Raw genomic sequence first — 16,465 nt, 5'->3', positions numbered from 1 at the left:
CACCTGAGCAGGAATCTTGGAGTATTTTATTTCTTTCACAGACTATTATAAGAGACAACAAGCAGAGGGGAATAGAAAAGACTGGAAATCATAAGGAAAACCCAGCGTGGCTGGTGATGGATGATGCTGTGAAGAGCCTTGCCACAAAGACAGTGCAGGAAGGGATGCCTGCCCTCCTGGAGAAAGCCTTTTCTCCTAAGACATACCACTGCCTTTTCATGAACACATATGCAAAGGTATGTTGCAATGGTTGGCCCATTCAAATAGGGTTCAAGGCCAAGGCACAGCTCTGGAGCAGGAGTCCTAGCCCTTTTTTTTTTTGTTAGGGTGAAGAGCTATTCCCCTGAAGGCAGGCTGTCTCACTCACGGTGTGGGATGCTCACCAGGAGCACCTTCCTGCTGGGTGGCGGTGAGCACCGAGCCTGCGGAGCAGCTTTACAACCCTGGATCCTCTTACCCAAAGGCACCGGATGTGCCACTGAACCATTGCTAGCCTTACGCTGTGTCCCATACCCCCAAACCAAACCCTCTACCACGTCTTTTCTCCCGCGGAGCCGGTGGTGGTTTTAAACCGCCGACCTTTCTGTTACGGGTCCATCGCTTTAACCACTGTGCCACCAGGGCTCCTTGAGTCCCGTAGATGTTTTCAAATGCCTAGAAGCCACATGGTGTGTGTTTACACGTGCGTGTGCGTGTGTGTACACACCTGTGTGTGTGTGTTTGAATGTGGGAGAGGGAGTGTCAACGTCTCCCTATCTGGGATCCCTGCTTCGAGGCTTGTTGCATCTCCTAGCAGGAACAGCAGATGGCAGTGGTGTCCTGTGAGTTTGCACAATCAGTTGGCCTGTCAGCCTGTGGCTCTGGAGAAGATAACTAAAGGGCCAGAAATGTAAACTTCAAAATTCAGGCTTTTTCACTGGACAACATTCTACCTTGAAGTATTTGTATAAATGTTCATCAAACAGCTCTGGAAAAGTAAATGGATACTGTTTAAAAGGAGAGTTAGAGGTTGTACGATATTGTGAATGTAAGTAATGCCACTGAATTATACACTTAGAAATGGCTAAAATGATGTATTTTAGGTGCAGTAAAATAAACGTAAACAAAAGGGGAAAAATAAATTCTCAGGCATTTGAAGTGGTCACAGTTTAACTCTCTCTATTTCAACAATAATTTATTGCTACTTTATGATGTCTAAGTTTGGGATTTACTCTTGGAGCTTGAATCCTCTCCATAGTTAACCAGAGGTGTCTGCCGTTTTCCTCCCAGCCTCCCCTGGGTGCACTTGCTGCTATGGTGCCTAAGGTATCAGAACTGAGCCCACAGCTGGTCAGGTTTGGTATTGACTTCAAGAGTACTTTATTCCTTCAGTTGCCATAATTAGGGCCTTATATCCACAGACAGTTCTTAGCACAGTCCATCCTGTTATAGAAGCAAAACCATCCTCTGTTCCTTATGTGGTTCTTAGGAATGGGAATGTAACTATTTTGGCAAGAAAGTAACTAGCATCTATTCCCACCACGGCACTAGTGGCAAACGCTCCATTGCACGGCCATCACAGGGAAAACAGACACACAGACAAGCTCTGCATTGACATATACATTGAACTCCCCCCATATTCCAGGCCTTGCTCTCTGAGAACAATATTTCTTTTACTTTCACTAAAGCCAGAATGCTTTCTAAGGATAAAATAACTGTCTTTATAATTACCAAAAATTGGACAGAAACTTCATATCTTTTGAACCTTGGGAGTCATGTTCTAGAAGTGTCAGGAAATGAACATACAGACAAGTGACCAAGATGATGATAATGAATGGGAAATATCAATCCAAAGCCTTATACCCCAAAAGTACTCATAATTGTTAAATGTGTGAATGATGACGAGTAAATGAATCTAACTGGAAATCTCCAAAGGTCGTTGCATAGTGAATTAGTCAAAGCCTGCATCTCCTCCAGACACTTTAATAGTCCCACGAACATCTCAGGTAAGTGTCAGTCTAATTGAACATAAAAATTAAAAAAAAAAAAGTTTGTATCTTGCCCACTGAGCAATAAGACTAAAAGTAGAAAACTTGTCTTATGAGAAGTCTGCTTGTGTTTTACATTAACAAAGGCAGATAAGAGGTCCTGGTCAAAATACATATTTAAATTATTTTTTTGGACTTCTTTAGGAAAAATTTATTAGATGCTTTGGAGATAAACTTGGTCTTCCAAAAGATACTGGTGACTTTCAATCCCCTTGGGTTTACCTTTGATCTAGGGCAGAATTATTAAAGGGCATAAACATTAAAGTCTCTCAAGAAAAAAAAAAAAAAGAGGTTTTGTGTTCAAATGTTTGGGAAACGGTGGAGTAGGAAAAATCGAACACACTTCTTTTTTGCAATACTCTCAGAGATGTTAATATGTAAATGTACATTTAAATTTTTCAGTGTCAAACTTACTTGGCTTTGGAATCTTTTTTGAGTGATATATCTTGTGGAACTAGCATTTTGAGACCCCTTTTGAGAAGTCAGTGCTATTCTGGAGAGACACCGATTACCTGTCTAGGAGACTGGGTGTGTCAGTAGATATTCTATTAGGATAAAAATGCACTGGCATTGTTGTGAAGTGAAATTAGATCTCATAGTCTAGGGAAAGCACAGCTTCCATATGAAAATTAAGCTGTAGACTTTGCCTTCATCAAAGATTTGGCACATAGTCACTGAATGGTAATATCCGAATGAACTTGAACATTTTGATGGAGTTCATACCTTTTAAAATTCATATATCTTTTATTCTTCCTAATCTTTGAATAAACTTTCATGCATAAGACAAGTACTTGCTAGAGGCTTCTCTTGTGTATCCATCAGGCACCTGAGACTCAACATGTCCAAACTGGACTAATTGAGCTAACCCCATTCTGTATTTCTTAAGTGACATTTCCACCTACTTATTCACCTACACCTACACCACACACCCAGGAGTCTATCAGTATCTTCACTTACAACAGTGCCCATCTGTAGCCCATTAATAACTTAGCTTTGTTGTTAAGTGCCATCGAGTTGGTTAGGACTCATAGCTACCCTATAGGACAGAGCAGAACTGCCCCATAGGGTTTTCAAGGATCTGCTGGTGGATTTGAACTGCTGGCCCTTTCGTTAGCAGCGGAGCTTTTAACCACTATTCCACCAGGGCTCCAACTTTAGTTTTAGCATGTCTTATATCATATCTGCCCTCTCTGTCTCCAATACTGGTTTTAGTTCAGACCTTCATCATCTCCTATCTTGAGCCTTTTCAGAGTGTCCTATTTAGCCTCCCTTTCTTTAATCTTGTTCCTCCTCAAGTCTTTCCTTCATACTGATGCCAAAATGATTTTTCTAAAGTACAATTCTTTTATTCCCTTTTCACAAACTTCCTGTCAATTGATTCCCCATTATGGTATACAAAACAAAGCCCAAACTCCTTAATCTGTTATACCCATTTTCTTACCCTTGCCTGCTTTTCCAGTCTTCTCTGGGTGTTCACCTTTAGCACAGGATAGGATCCAGTCATACTAATCTGACTATTGTGTCCCCAACATGGTGGACTGGGATATGTCTTAATGCTTTTTCACCTTTTGACCAAGATCACCTTACACCTCCACTAGCTTCCCAACAGATATTTATTCTTTCAAGACAAGCTCAAGTGAATCGTCCTCTCTGAGCCCTTTCCTAATTCCTCTCCTGTCTTCTGCCACTATCTCTCTATAGATTTGATTATACATATTTGTTCACAAGCTTATTTGTTCCCTACCAGTTGGTAAATTCCTAGAGCTAAAATATTGTGTATTACTCATCTTAAAACCAACAAATCTCAACACAGCACTTGATACACTACAGAGTGTTTTATAAATGCTTATTTAGTGAACAACCGTAATTTCATTTTACACACAACATAACATAACTGTGTACTGCATAGTCGTGACTATGCATCATGTATGTGTGTGGTTGAAAATTGCTTCCCTAAGTTAATCACCTGATACAGCCTCCTCTTTTCTAGTAGGAATGAGAAGTGAAGAAGAAACACGTATTTCTCTTTGGATTTTTTTTTCCCTCAAACCACCCAGTTACAGAGAAGTGGATTCTTGTCCTTCTTTTCTGCACTGTCTCAAAAACCCAATCATTATGAATATTTTTGGATATCAAGAAAAATGATTTTAATCTCTGATTTTTTCTCAGAGTAAATATACATGCATGGGCAAGTTCCCATAAGAATATTCAGAGAGAACAGAAGTACTTTTTAACCCTCCTATTTCAGATCCTTAGGAGGTAAGGAAGGAGTAAAACCCTTCTATTTGCCATTTTTGGAAGGGCCAAAAACTATGTAGCCACTTAGATGATTCTAGAGGGTTCCATGGTCTAAACTATGGATCAAGGCAATAAAATTCAATGCTGAGACTCCAACATAGAGTTCTAGCCATTTATTTGTATAAAATCATAGGATCAAAAGGAAACATTAGCATTTACTTCCCTGGAGAAAAATTCTCAGAATTAATCTGAAATCAGTTCTTGTGAGACTTGTAAGAACTGTTGCAACTGTTGACTGTTGGGATTTGTAATTCTGGGTGAAACTGATTAAATATCAATACCTAATAAATGGTTTATAAAAATAAAAGAATGAAACTAACCATATTTAAAAATCACTTCTACCTCCCATCTCCCCTCTATATTCCTTACCAGAATTGTTATAGGAGTAATAGTCTTAAAAAGTGTTTTTCAGTGAAAAGAAAGAAATATATTTTCAGAATGGGTGCTCCTCCATTTCTCCAATATGCTGGACACTTTTATCAAAAATGCCTTAGCCCTGATGGGTACAAAAACCTGTTCTAACGATGTGTTGGGGGATTTTGTCTGAGAAGCAGGAAGGCTAGGTAGGAGGCAGTGAAAAAGATGCTTTGAACTTGAAAGAAGCATAATAGAGCTTTAATACTTACAGCTGTCCTCTTCTTCAGTTATACATTTCACAACATAACAGGCGTAGATGAACCCTGCCAGCTGAAACAAAACAGAGGTGCTTTAGACATCAGGCAAAGGCAACAGAACAGGACCTCGATGGGGGAGTGGCTTTTCAGAGGCAGGCAGTTTACAATCCGATTGTGTCCCCAGATGCCTGATTGGACTGGATCTTGGCTCCCCTGTGGATTCGTGACTGAAGTGAGGTTGCACGGACTCAAAAATAAGCACAGTGCTCTGTTTTTACTCTGACCTGCGTTTAAGTGTAAAATTTGTTCATTGTGAGGCAACCTACAACAGGTTATATGAGGTGCAGAAAAAGAAAACCATTATGACCAGTCATTAATAATTCACATTTGCATTTGTGGCAATCAAATTCTAGTGTATTTTTCACTAGCCCAGAGCCCAAGAGTCTAAAATTGGATTCCCACTGACTATCAGAAAAAATGTTTTCAGGGAAAAATATCAAGAAGTTTTATGTATGTTGCATGGATTCTTGCAAGTAAGAAAAATTCTTACTTAGACCCGTAACAGGAACCAGGGCAGAAGTATAACTCCTGAGATGGAGACCCACAAGTAAAGAGTATCACAGTGCAAGTTAGTAGCATCATAGTGCAAGTAAGGAATAATACAACGTAAGTAAGAAGTATCACAATGTAAGTAGGGAGTATGTAATGCATTGAATTCAGGATTGCATACATCACATAATTCTTTCTGAAACACACACCGAAAAGGTCCCTGTGGTCAGGAAAGTCTTTCTGATTGAAATTAGTACTTGTGAAGGAGCACAGCAAAGTCACTCGAAATCTATCCCCTTAGACTGAGTGATTTTGTATTCTTTGCATCAATATATTTTAGTCAAATCATGAGCACTGGTTGAAGGAAATAATAATTTCCTGATAAATGAAAAATTTTATTTTATTTTATTTTTCAAAAGTAATACAGTTTGGGGGAATCCTTAAAGGCACGTTGTTAGAACAATGATGAAGATTACTCACAATGATATTCAGACAGGCATTGGCCTGGCTGAGTACTGGCTCTGCACAATAATATTCGGTGTGGGGAACAGCCTTCAATCAGGGGGCTCAACACAAGGCAAAAAGGAACCGCCAAGATAAGCCTAATGAAGTTGTTTTTCATTTCCTGATAGATAGTGATCTTTCGGCTCACTAGTGGAACATTCAGGGGTATACTGATAGGTATTTAATGCGTGCAGAACTATTTGGAGACAAAGAAGGCTCCAGTTAAAAGGATTGAGGGTTTGAGTTAAAGGGTATGTCCTTGCAGATTCTAGTTGTCTGTCTGCAAGGAGAACTAGGATGGGAAAAAACTCATCATCCTGGGGCAGAAAAGGAAGCAGAATTAACCATGATTGGAGAGGAATAGATGGGTAAGAAGACCAGTGCAACACATTCTTCAAGGGTTTTTGTTTATAGGTCCCAGATGAGAGGGAATGTGTAACACTCCTCCCCACCCCACCTACCAATTGTAGTATCTGAACCAGTACACATAATAGAGAAGTAAATAAGAAAGCACCTGATGTTTTATTAGTAGAGCTAGTTTTTTTTTCTTTTTAACAAATAATCTTAGAACAATAATCAAATTAGCATTTTTCTCTTAGAATCCTATGTTACTATTGGCAATAACAATAGTGATAGTAAGAATTATTTCCTTATATACTAGAAGCATAGTCATCAGGATCGTTATTTTTAATAGGACTTTTGTAAGAGTACAGGGTACTAGGTAAAAACTGGCTTCTCCTTACCATCTTACCCCAGCATTACTGGCACAAATCAAAAAAACTCAGAAAATAACAAACGTTGGAGAGGCTGGGACTCATATACACTGCTGATAGAAATGCAAAATGGTACAACCATTTTGGAAAATGATGTGGTGCTTCCTTAGAAAGCTAGAAATAGAAACACCATATGATCCAGCAATCCTACTCTTAGTAATATATCCTAGAGGAATAAGAGGCGTCACATGAATAGACATGCACACCCATGTTCATTGCAGCATTGTTCACAGTAGCAAAAAGATGGAAACAACCTAGATGCCCATCAACAGATGAACGGGTAAACAATGGTACATACACACAAGGGAATACTAAACAACGATAAAGAACGATGATGAATCTGCAAAGCACCTCACAAGTTGGATGAAACTGGAGGACATTATGCTGAGTGAAGTAAGTCAATCACAAAAGGACTATAAAAACTCATGAAAAGGTTTACACAGGAAAAGAAACAATCTTTGATGGTTACAAGGGAGGGGAGGGGTAGAGATGGAAAAACACTAAATAGACAATAGATAAGTGGTAACTTTGGTGAAAGGTAAGACAGTACACAGTACCGGGGAAGCCAGCATGACTTGTCCAAAGCAAGGTAACGGAAGCTCCATAGACACATCCAAACTCCCTGAGGGACCAAATTACTGGGCTGAGGGCTGTGGGGACCATGGTTTCAGGAAACATTTAATTCAATTAGCATAACATAGTTTATAAAGAACATGTTCTACATTCTACTTTGGGGAGAAGCATCTGGGGTCTTAAAAGCTTGTGAGTGGCTATCTAAGTTACTCCACTGGTCTCTCCCCATCTGGAACAAGGGAGAATGAAGAAAGCCAAAGACACAAGGGAAATATTAGTCAAAAGAACTAATGGACTACAACTACCACAGCTTCCACCAGACTGAGTCCAGCACAACTAGATGGTGCCCAGCTACAGCCCCTGACTGCCCTGACAGGGATCACAATAGAGGGTCCTAGGCAAATGTAGAACAAAATTCTAACTCACAAAAAAGACCAGACTTGCTGGCCTGACAGAGCCTGGAGAAACCCTGAGAGTATGGCCCCCAGACACCATTTTAGCTCAGTAATGAAGTCACTCCTGAGGTTCACCCTTCTGCCAAAGATTAGACAGGCCCATAAAATAAAATGAGACTAAAGGGGCATACCAACCCAGGGGCAAGGATGAGAAGGTGGGGGGTGGGGTGGGGGACAGGAAAGATGGTAATAGGGAAACCAAGGTCAAGAAGGGGAGAGAGTTGACATATCTTGGGGTTGGTAACCAATGTCACAAAACAATAAGCCTACTAATTGTTTAATGAGAAACTAGTTTGTTCTGTAAAACTTCATCTAAAGTACAATTTAAAAAAAAGAAAAAAGAATGTAAACTTGAAAAAAAAAAAAAACCTGGCTCCTCCCTCCTGGCTTTAGCAAAGATTTTGATTTGACCAAGCCAAATTACATAGTAATTCAAGCATTTTCATTGGTCTGAGAAAAATGGAGGCCACAGCAACACTTCTTACCCTTTTATCCTCCAACCAAAAACAAAACAAAACAATAAAAATGAACACCAAAGCAAAACAAAAACCATTTTAAGTCTGAGATCTTTTAGACTGCCAGGCCTTTCTTCCGAGGCACCTCTGGGTGGGTTCCTCCAGAACCAATGAAAATGCACAAATTACTGTGTGTCATACTCCTGTGGGTACTTTCTCATTGGTACCTGGATGTGGCTAAGACTAGGTAGGGAGGCTATAGGTTTGGTCAAATCTCCTGCCTATTGATCCCTCCTTGAGATTAAGTCCTTTCCTTCCCTGGCTAAATGTTATAGATTCATCATAATTCATTTCTTCTTTTCAGTTTCAAACAATTGTTACTTGAACTATTTGTAAAGCAATTTTTCCTAATCACCAACTTTTCTTTTAGTTCTTACTCATCATTACTTTAAAATGAAAATCTAGGTAAAAAGCATCGATAAATTCAGAGTTCAGGGCCAGTAAGTTTATACTTCTCATTAAAATGTCACTAGACTCTAGGTTATTAACTGCAGTGTCCCAGAATGCAGCCAAGGCGTTGTATTCTGCTTACCAGTGATCTTTTAATTGTATTCGGTTGCATTCTTTAACTATCTGGGGAGCTCCTTTGATATAAAAGTAAATCCTACTGCATTTCATTACAAAAGCTTGCTGATTAAGAGAACTTTAGCTTTTAAATTGGTCTCCTCTAAATACAAAGGGAAATTTGTTTCCCCCAAATTAATCAAGGTTCATAAACCTCTGTTACCTTCCGACTTTCCTATACCGTATAAGTTTCTAATTTAATTTTAACTCCCTAATAGCAATTTCATTCTCATAGCAACCCTATAGGACAGACTGGAACTGCCCCATAGAGTTTCCAAGGAGCATCTGGAGGACTTGAACTGCCAATCCTTTGGTTAGCAGCCGTAGCACTTAACCACTATGCCACCAGGGTCGGAACCGACTCAATGGCACTGGGTTTTGTTTTCTTTGGTATAACAGCAATTTAGGAAAGCCTGGTGGAGTAGTGGTTAAGTGTTACGGCTACTAATCAAAGGGTCAGCAGTTGAATCCACGAGACACTCCTTGGAAACTCTATGGGGCAGTTCTATTTTGTCCTATAGGGTCGCTATGAGTCGGAATTGACTCGACGGCACTGGGTTTGGCTTTTTTTGTTTTTGTTAATAGCAATTTATAAAATTTACCTACAGGAAAGGTTTCAAATAATTTTTTAGTCATTCCTAATGCTTTTTATAACACGCAAGTCTGCTAATTGCTGCCAGGGATTCAAAATGGAAGTAGACCAGGGTTTCTCAACCTCATTACTCTTAGCATTGTAAGTTGTATAATTCTTTATTGTGGGCTTGTTGTGCATTGTAAGATGTTTACCAGGATCCCTGGCTGCTACATACTAGACGCCAATAGCACTCCCCGCCTCCAGGCTAGACAATCAAAAATGTCTCCAGACCTGGCTAAGTGTCCCTTAGGAGGCGACAATCCCTCCTCTCCCAATAGAGCCACTGCTTAAGACACAATCTTGGCTTCAGGGAGTTTGCAGTCTTGCAGCAGGAATACACACATAATTGTAATTAGAAGTAGATTAAAGCGTCAGAAGAAATGAAGGAAATTGAGTGTCTCCTAAGTGCTAAACAGCAAGCTGGGTGTTTTTATAGCTCAGTCATCCTCATGACGACCCTTGGAAAAACAAGCCATCTCCCTTTTTGAAGATGAAAGGTAAATGGGGCCTTGCTTTTCCAGAGTGAGTTCATCAACTCTGTTCAGGGAAGAGGAAGTAGCCCCATCTGACAAGCCTGTGGGCCTCATACTAAAGCAATGGAAATAAAGGCTGTGAGGGCAGACTCGGGCCATAATCTCAGGAAGGGTTTTGGGAGTGTATGAACTTGCAAATCCTCTGTGCCATTTTTTCTACACAATATGCTTAAGGAGCACCCCATCTCATATGGAAAAATTAAAAAATTCCCACAGCATACACACCCTTCCTGATGGGATACTTAGCTCCCAGTGTAGCCTCATTGTCCTCACTCCTCTTCTCAGAACTGATGCTGGTAGTAAGCTGTTGGTAGTTATTAGGTGGTTTCCCTCCTCTGTTCCTTAACTTATTCCTCCATTCTGCCTCTAGAGCATTCAAAGGTCCTCCCACACCACTCAGTTCTGCATCTTGAGTAACTTTAACTCATCCTTTAAAACTGAACTAGGGTCTTGCCTCTGCCAGGAACTGACAGTCTATTTCCGGGCGAGGTGGTAGGATGGCACTTTTGAGATCATACCTTGAAAGATGGGAGGTTTTTGAGAAGGAATAATAAGAGGGAAGGAGAGGAATATTCCGAGAAGAGCTTGAAAAGTGTGAATTTCTTCCAGGGAGGAGCGGTGGCCCCAGTTCAGAGAAGTTTGGGCCACATAAAGTGGAGTAATGGAACACAAAGTGGAGAAAAGACACCCAGTCAGAATAGATCTGAGCATCTGCAGTTAAAATAAACGTTTTGATCTTCTTTATTTAAAGATGGCTAGAATAATAGGGAAAGTGCCAATGGCATTATGCTAGACAAACATGCAGTGTGATAAAAACACACGTGATAAAACAGAATAATCCAGTTGTTTTAGTTTTTGGCATTCAAAGCAGAGCTAAGCCTAAATCTTTTTATATTATTCATCTTTTCACCTTCATACATCTAATATGATTTGTTCACTTCTAATTCACCTGGTAGGGAATTACATATCATCTTTATATCATTACTGACAGAATGGAAATGATATTTTCTCCCTGTAACTAAATCAGATTAAATTTTTTTTGCATCTACAAACGAAGTTATGATTATATGTCCCTAAAATTCACTTAGAAGCTAATAGATAAAGGGAAACCTAAGCCTTTTGGCAAGTGTTTAAAATGATCCAATTGTAATAATTAAAAATGTAACAACCTTAATATTTAAAATACTATATTTTGGACTTCTGTTTCAGGGAAGTTGGAATAGTTGTATTTTTCCCTACCCCACTGTTACAGATTTAATTGTGTTCACCCAAAAATATGTATTGAAGTACTGGTCCCTATACCTGTGGATATGATCCTATTTGAAAATAAGTCTTCTTTTGTTATGTTTGTTACGCAGTGTTAGGTCATACCTGAGTAGAGTTAGTTTTAAACCTAATCATTTCTGAGTTATAGAAAAAGCTGAATAAACACAGAGACAAAGGGGGAATACCTCATGTGAAGATGGACACACACACAAGTCCAGGAATGCAAAGGGTTGCTGCGGCTACTAGAAGCTGAAATTGACAAAGGACCTCCTCCTAGAGCCATGCCCTGAATTTGGACTTCTAGCCTCCTGAACTGTGAGAAAATAGATTTCTGTTTTTTAAAGCACCTACTTGTGGCATTTTTCATTATGGCAGCCCTAGCAGGCTGAAACACCCTCCATTAAGTATAACTGAAGACCCTGGACACAGTATATAAAACAAAAGTAATAATATTCAGAAAGGTGGTGAGAAGAAGATAGACGGGCTCAGGACCTTGGGACTCAACAAAGGATGTGGAGGTGAGGTCTCTGGTTTTTAATTTTTTTAACCTCATATATCCCAGAACTGGAGCTGAAGAAGCTGCAACCTAAAAATGCTAATAGGCATAGACAAAAAAAAGCTCCGACAAAAGTCTGCTCTTTCTAGCTAAAGGACCAGGAAGGGGCAAGCTGGCAAGACAGAAAAATTTTAGACAATAATCACTCATCTTTGCCTAAACCACAGAAAAAACTGTGACCCAATCCTTTACTATAGCAGCAAAGGCCAAGTGGAAAGCCTAGAATTCCACCCTCACCAGTCTGTGGTATTAGAGAGGCTAAGTAGGAAGCTGGCTTCCATTCCCACCAGGCAGTAATGAGCCCCTTCTTCGGGGTGTCAGTGGAATCTAGACTCTTCCCCAACTCTGTAGCAAGGAGGTATCCCTTCTCTCCCCACTGGGGTGGTGTCAGGAGGCCTAGTGGAAAATCAGAAATTCCAATCCTGCTCAATGGGTAATGAGGCCACTCCCAGCCATGCTGTGTCAGTGGAACCTACATGTGGAGTAGTAATGAAGCACTCCAGTGAGGCCTATGGGGAGCAGGAATTTCCATTGCTTTCCGGCTATACTGAGAAGTGTTTTCCTGTTTTGTATCAATAGAGGCTAAGCAGGGAACCTGCACTTCTATATCCACCTGACAGTAAGGCTGCAGCATCTCCCCTTCCCCCCCCAAAATGGTTTCAGAGGAAGCCAACTAAAACGGGCTTAAATAAAATCCAGAGTCTTGTGACACAATACCCAAAATATCCAACTATCAATAACAAGTTGCTCACCATACCAAAAATCAGGAAGATCTCAAACTACATGAAGCAAGATAATCAATAGAAGCTAACACAGGTATGACAGGGGTATTAGAATTATCTGACACAGATTTTAAAGCAGTATCCTAAAATGTTTCAAAAAAATTATAAACACACATGAAATAATAATAATAATAATAAACAGGAAATCTCAGCAAAGAAATAGCAGATATAAAGAAAAGCCAAATGGGAATTTTAGAACTTAAAAAGACAGTAACTGAAATAAAAACCTCACTGGATGCAATAAACTGCAGAATGAAGGAGACAGAAGAAGGAATCAGGGAGCTTGAAGATAGAACATTTGAAGTTATCCAGTCTGAAACAACAGAGAAAAAAGCACCCACCTCAAAAAAACAAAAAAACAGAGTCTCAGGGACATATGGGGCTATAACAAAAGATCTACAATTCATGTCATCAGAGTCTCAGGAGAAAAGAAAGAGGAATAGCTGAAAACTTCCCAAATTGGACAAAAGACACAAACCCATAGATTCAAGAAACTGAGTGAACCCCAAACAGGATAAACCCAAAGGAATTCACACCAAGATACATCATAGTATCTTGAAACGTCTGAAAATCTGACAACCAAAGAAGAAGAAAAAATCCTGAAACCAGAGAGAGTGGGTTATTTGTGTATAGCTACTCTAGAAAACAGTTTGGCAATAAAAACAAAAACAACTAAACATGCAACCACAATACTACTCTGCAATCGTACTCCTGAGCATTTATCCTGGGTAAATGAAGACCTACTTTCACATAAAACCTGTACACAAATTTTTATAGCATCTGCATTTGTAGTAGCCCCAAACTGGATACAATCCAGACGTCCTTCAATGGGTGAATGGTCAAACAAACTGTGTTGCATCCATACCATGACAAACTACTCAGCAGTAAAAACACATTGGATGAATCTCTATAGAATTCCCATGAGTGGAGAAAGCTAATCACAAAAGGTTGTATACTATATGACTGCATTTATATAGCATTTAAAAATATTTTATTGTGACTTTGGAGAAAATTTACATAGCAAACTAGGTTCTTATTTAACAATTTCTATACATAAACATCTAGAAGGATGTTTACCTGTGTTTTATTGACTGTGCAAAGGCATTCAACTGTGTGGATCATAACAAATTATGGATAACATTGAGAAGAATGGGAATTTCAGAGCACTTAATTATGCTCATGAGAAACCTGTACACAGATCAAGAGGCAGTCGTTCGAACAGAACAGGGGATACTGGGTGGTTCAAAGTCAGGAAAGGTGTATGTCAGGGTTATATCCTTTCACCATACCTATTCAATCTATATGCTGAGCAAATAATCCGAGAAGGTGGAATATATGAAGAAGAACGGGGCATCAGGATTGGAGGAAGACTCATTAATGACCTGCATTATGCAGATGACACAACCTTGCTTGTTGAAAGTTAAGAGGACTTGAAGCACTTACTGATGAAGATCAAAGACCACAGCCTTCAGTATGGATTACAGCTCAACATAGAGAAAGCAAAAATCCTCATAACTGGACCAATAAGCAGCATCATGACAAATGGAGGAAAGATTGAAGTTGTCAAGGATTTCATTTTACTTGGATCCACAATAAGCAGCCATGGAAGGAGCAGTCCAGAAATCAAAAGATGCATTGCATCGGGCAAATTTGCTGCAAAAGACCTCTTCAAAGTGTTGACAAGCAAAGATGTCATCTTGAAGACTAAAATGTGACTGATCCAAGCCATGGCGTCTTCAATTGCATCATATGCATGTGAAAGCCGGACAATGAACAAAGAAGACCGAAGAAGAACTGACGCCTTTGAATTGTGGTGTTGGCGAAGAATATTGAATATACCATGGACTGCCTAAAGAACAAACAAATCTATCTTGGAAGAAGCACAAGCAAAATACTCCTTAGAAGTAAGGATGGCGAGACTGTGTCTTACATATTTTGGACATGTTGTCAGGAGGGTTCAGTCCCTAGAGAACGATATCATGCTTGGTAAAGTACAGGGTCAGTGGAAAAGAGGAAGACCCTCAATGAGATGGACTGACACAGTGGCTGCAACAATAGGCTCAAGCATAACAAGGATTATAAGGATGATGCAGAACGGGGCTATGTTTCGTTCTGTGGTACATAGGGTCGCTATGAGTCAGAACCGACAGGACGGCACCTGACAATAACAACATACGTATTATTCAGTGACATCGGTTACATTTTTTACAATGTGTCAGAATTCTCAATATTTCCATTCTGTTTGTTCTTTTCCATTAATCTAGCTTCCTTGTACCCTCTTACCCTCTCATCTTTGGTATAGGGTAAATGTTGACCCTTAGGTTCATTCAGATGGTTGTTTAGAGGTGCACAGTACTCACAGGTGATATTATTTATTTTATGAGCTACTCTATCTTTTGGCAGATAGGTGACCTCCAGGAGTGGTTTGAGTTCAAAGTTTAAAGAGTATCCCAGGATGATAATCTCAGGGGTTGCTCTAGTCCCTACCAGTCCCATTAGTTTGGCTTTTTTTTTTTTTTTTTTAGGAATTTGAGTTTTGTTCTACATTTTTTCCCATTCTATCTGGGACCATCTATTGTGTTCTTGGTTTGAGAGGTTGGTAGTGGTAGATGGGCACCTTCTAGTTCTTCTGGTCTTAAGGTAGGTAAGGCTGTGGTTCATGTAAACTATTAGTCCTGTAGACTAGTTTCTTCTTTGAGTCTTCAGTTTCCTTCTTTCTCTTTTGCTGCAGAAGCATAGAGAGTAATAGTTGCATCTTAGATGGCCATTCACAAGCTTTTAAGACCCCAGATGCTACTCACCAAACTAGGATGTAGAACATTACCCTTATGAGCTATGTTATGCCAACTGACAAAGTTGCCCGCCCCCCAAGACTATGGTGCTAAGCCCTCAAACCCAGTAACCCACTCTTGTGAGGTATTTGACTATGTCTAGGAAGTATTCACCCTGGTGGTGTAGTGGTTAAGTGCTAAGGCTGGTAACCAAAGGGTCCACAGTTCGAATCCTCCAGGAACTCCTTGGAAACTCTATGGGGCAGTTCTACTATGTCCTACAGGGTCGCTATGAGTCGGAATCAACTCGATGGCAGTGGGTTTGGTTTTTTTTTTTTGGATTAGGAAGTATCCATAACTGTGCCCCCTATGTGCTTTATTTCGTATATGAATATATATGCAGCACATACAAACATGTATACACATTTGCCTACAGAAACATCTATACATGTACACCCATGTATTCATATGTGCTTACCTATACATATGTAAGCATACATATCTACCTATGTAACCACACACATATTTTTTGGCTCTTATTACTGTTGTTGCAAAAGTGGATATGTTGTGGCTTTTAACAAAGTTGTCCCTTATCCTTGTGTACTTCTTAGTGTCATCTTTTACCTTGGTCAAGTTGTACTGATTTCACCCTTATTTTGTATTGCTTTACCCATCAACAAAACTAACAAATGTCAACTATCTAGAAAGTGATTTCTCCTCCCTCTCACTCTCATCCTTAGTAACCAGCAAAGAATGTTGCTTTCTGTATGTATACCCATTCTAATCATTTTATAATAGTAAGATGATACAGTATTTGTCCTTTTGTGATTGACTTATTTCACTCAGCATAATGTCCTTCAGATTCATCCACATTATAGATTGAGAACTCATTATTATTTATGGCTGCATAAATAATATGCATCATGTGTATTCCATTTGTGTGTATTCCATTCTTTGTGTGTATGTATTCCATTGTGTATATGTATCATGGTTTGTTTATCCATTCATCTGTTAATGGCAGTTAGGTTGTTTCCATCTTTTTGGTATTGTG

General features: G+C 39.5%; 1 protein-coding gene across 2 annotated transcripts in view; it reads right to left on the bottom strand.

The window, feature by feature from the left end:
- The window catches only part of NKAIN2 (sodium/potassium transporting ATPase interacting 2), a 584,917-nt gene that overhangs the window by 42,544 nt on the left and 525,908 nt on the right, over positions 1-16,465 (bottom strand). For both annotated transcript variants that reach the window (XM_023559686.2, XM_023559739.2), the window contains exon 3: positions 4,952-5,012. In XM_023559686.2, the coding sequence (XP_023415454.1) occupies positions 4,952-5,012 (61 nt within the window). The remainder of the gene's footprint in view (positions 1-4,951; positions 5,013-16,465) is intronic.

This window comes from Loxodonta africana, chromosome 1, assembly GCF_030014295.1.
Source record: "Loxodonta africana isolate mLoxAfr1 chromosome 1, mLoxAfr1.hap2, whole genome shotgun sequence".
In the NCBI taxonomy this organism is placed as follows: Eukaryota; Metazoa; Chordata; class Mammalia; order Proboscidea; family Elephantidae; genus Loxodonta; species Loxodonta africana.
The sequence above is the reverse complement of the archived record's forward strand: the minus strand, read 5'-3'. Positions and strand labels throughout refer to the sequence as shown.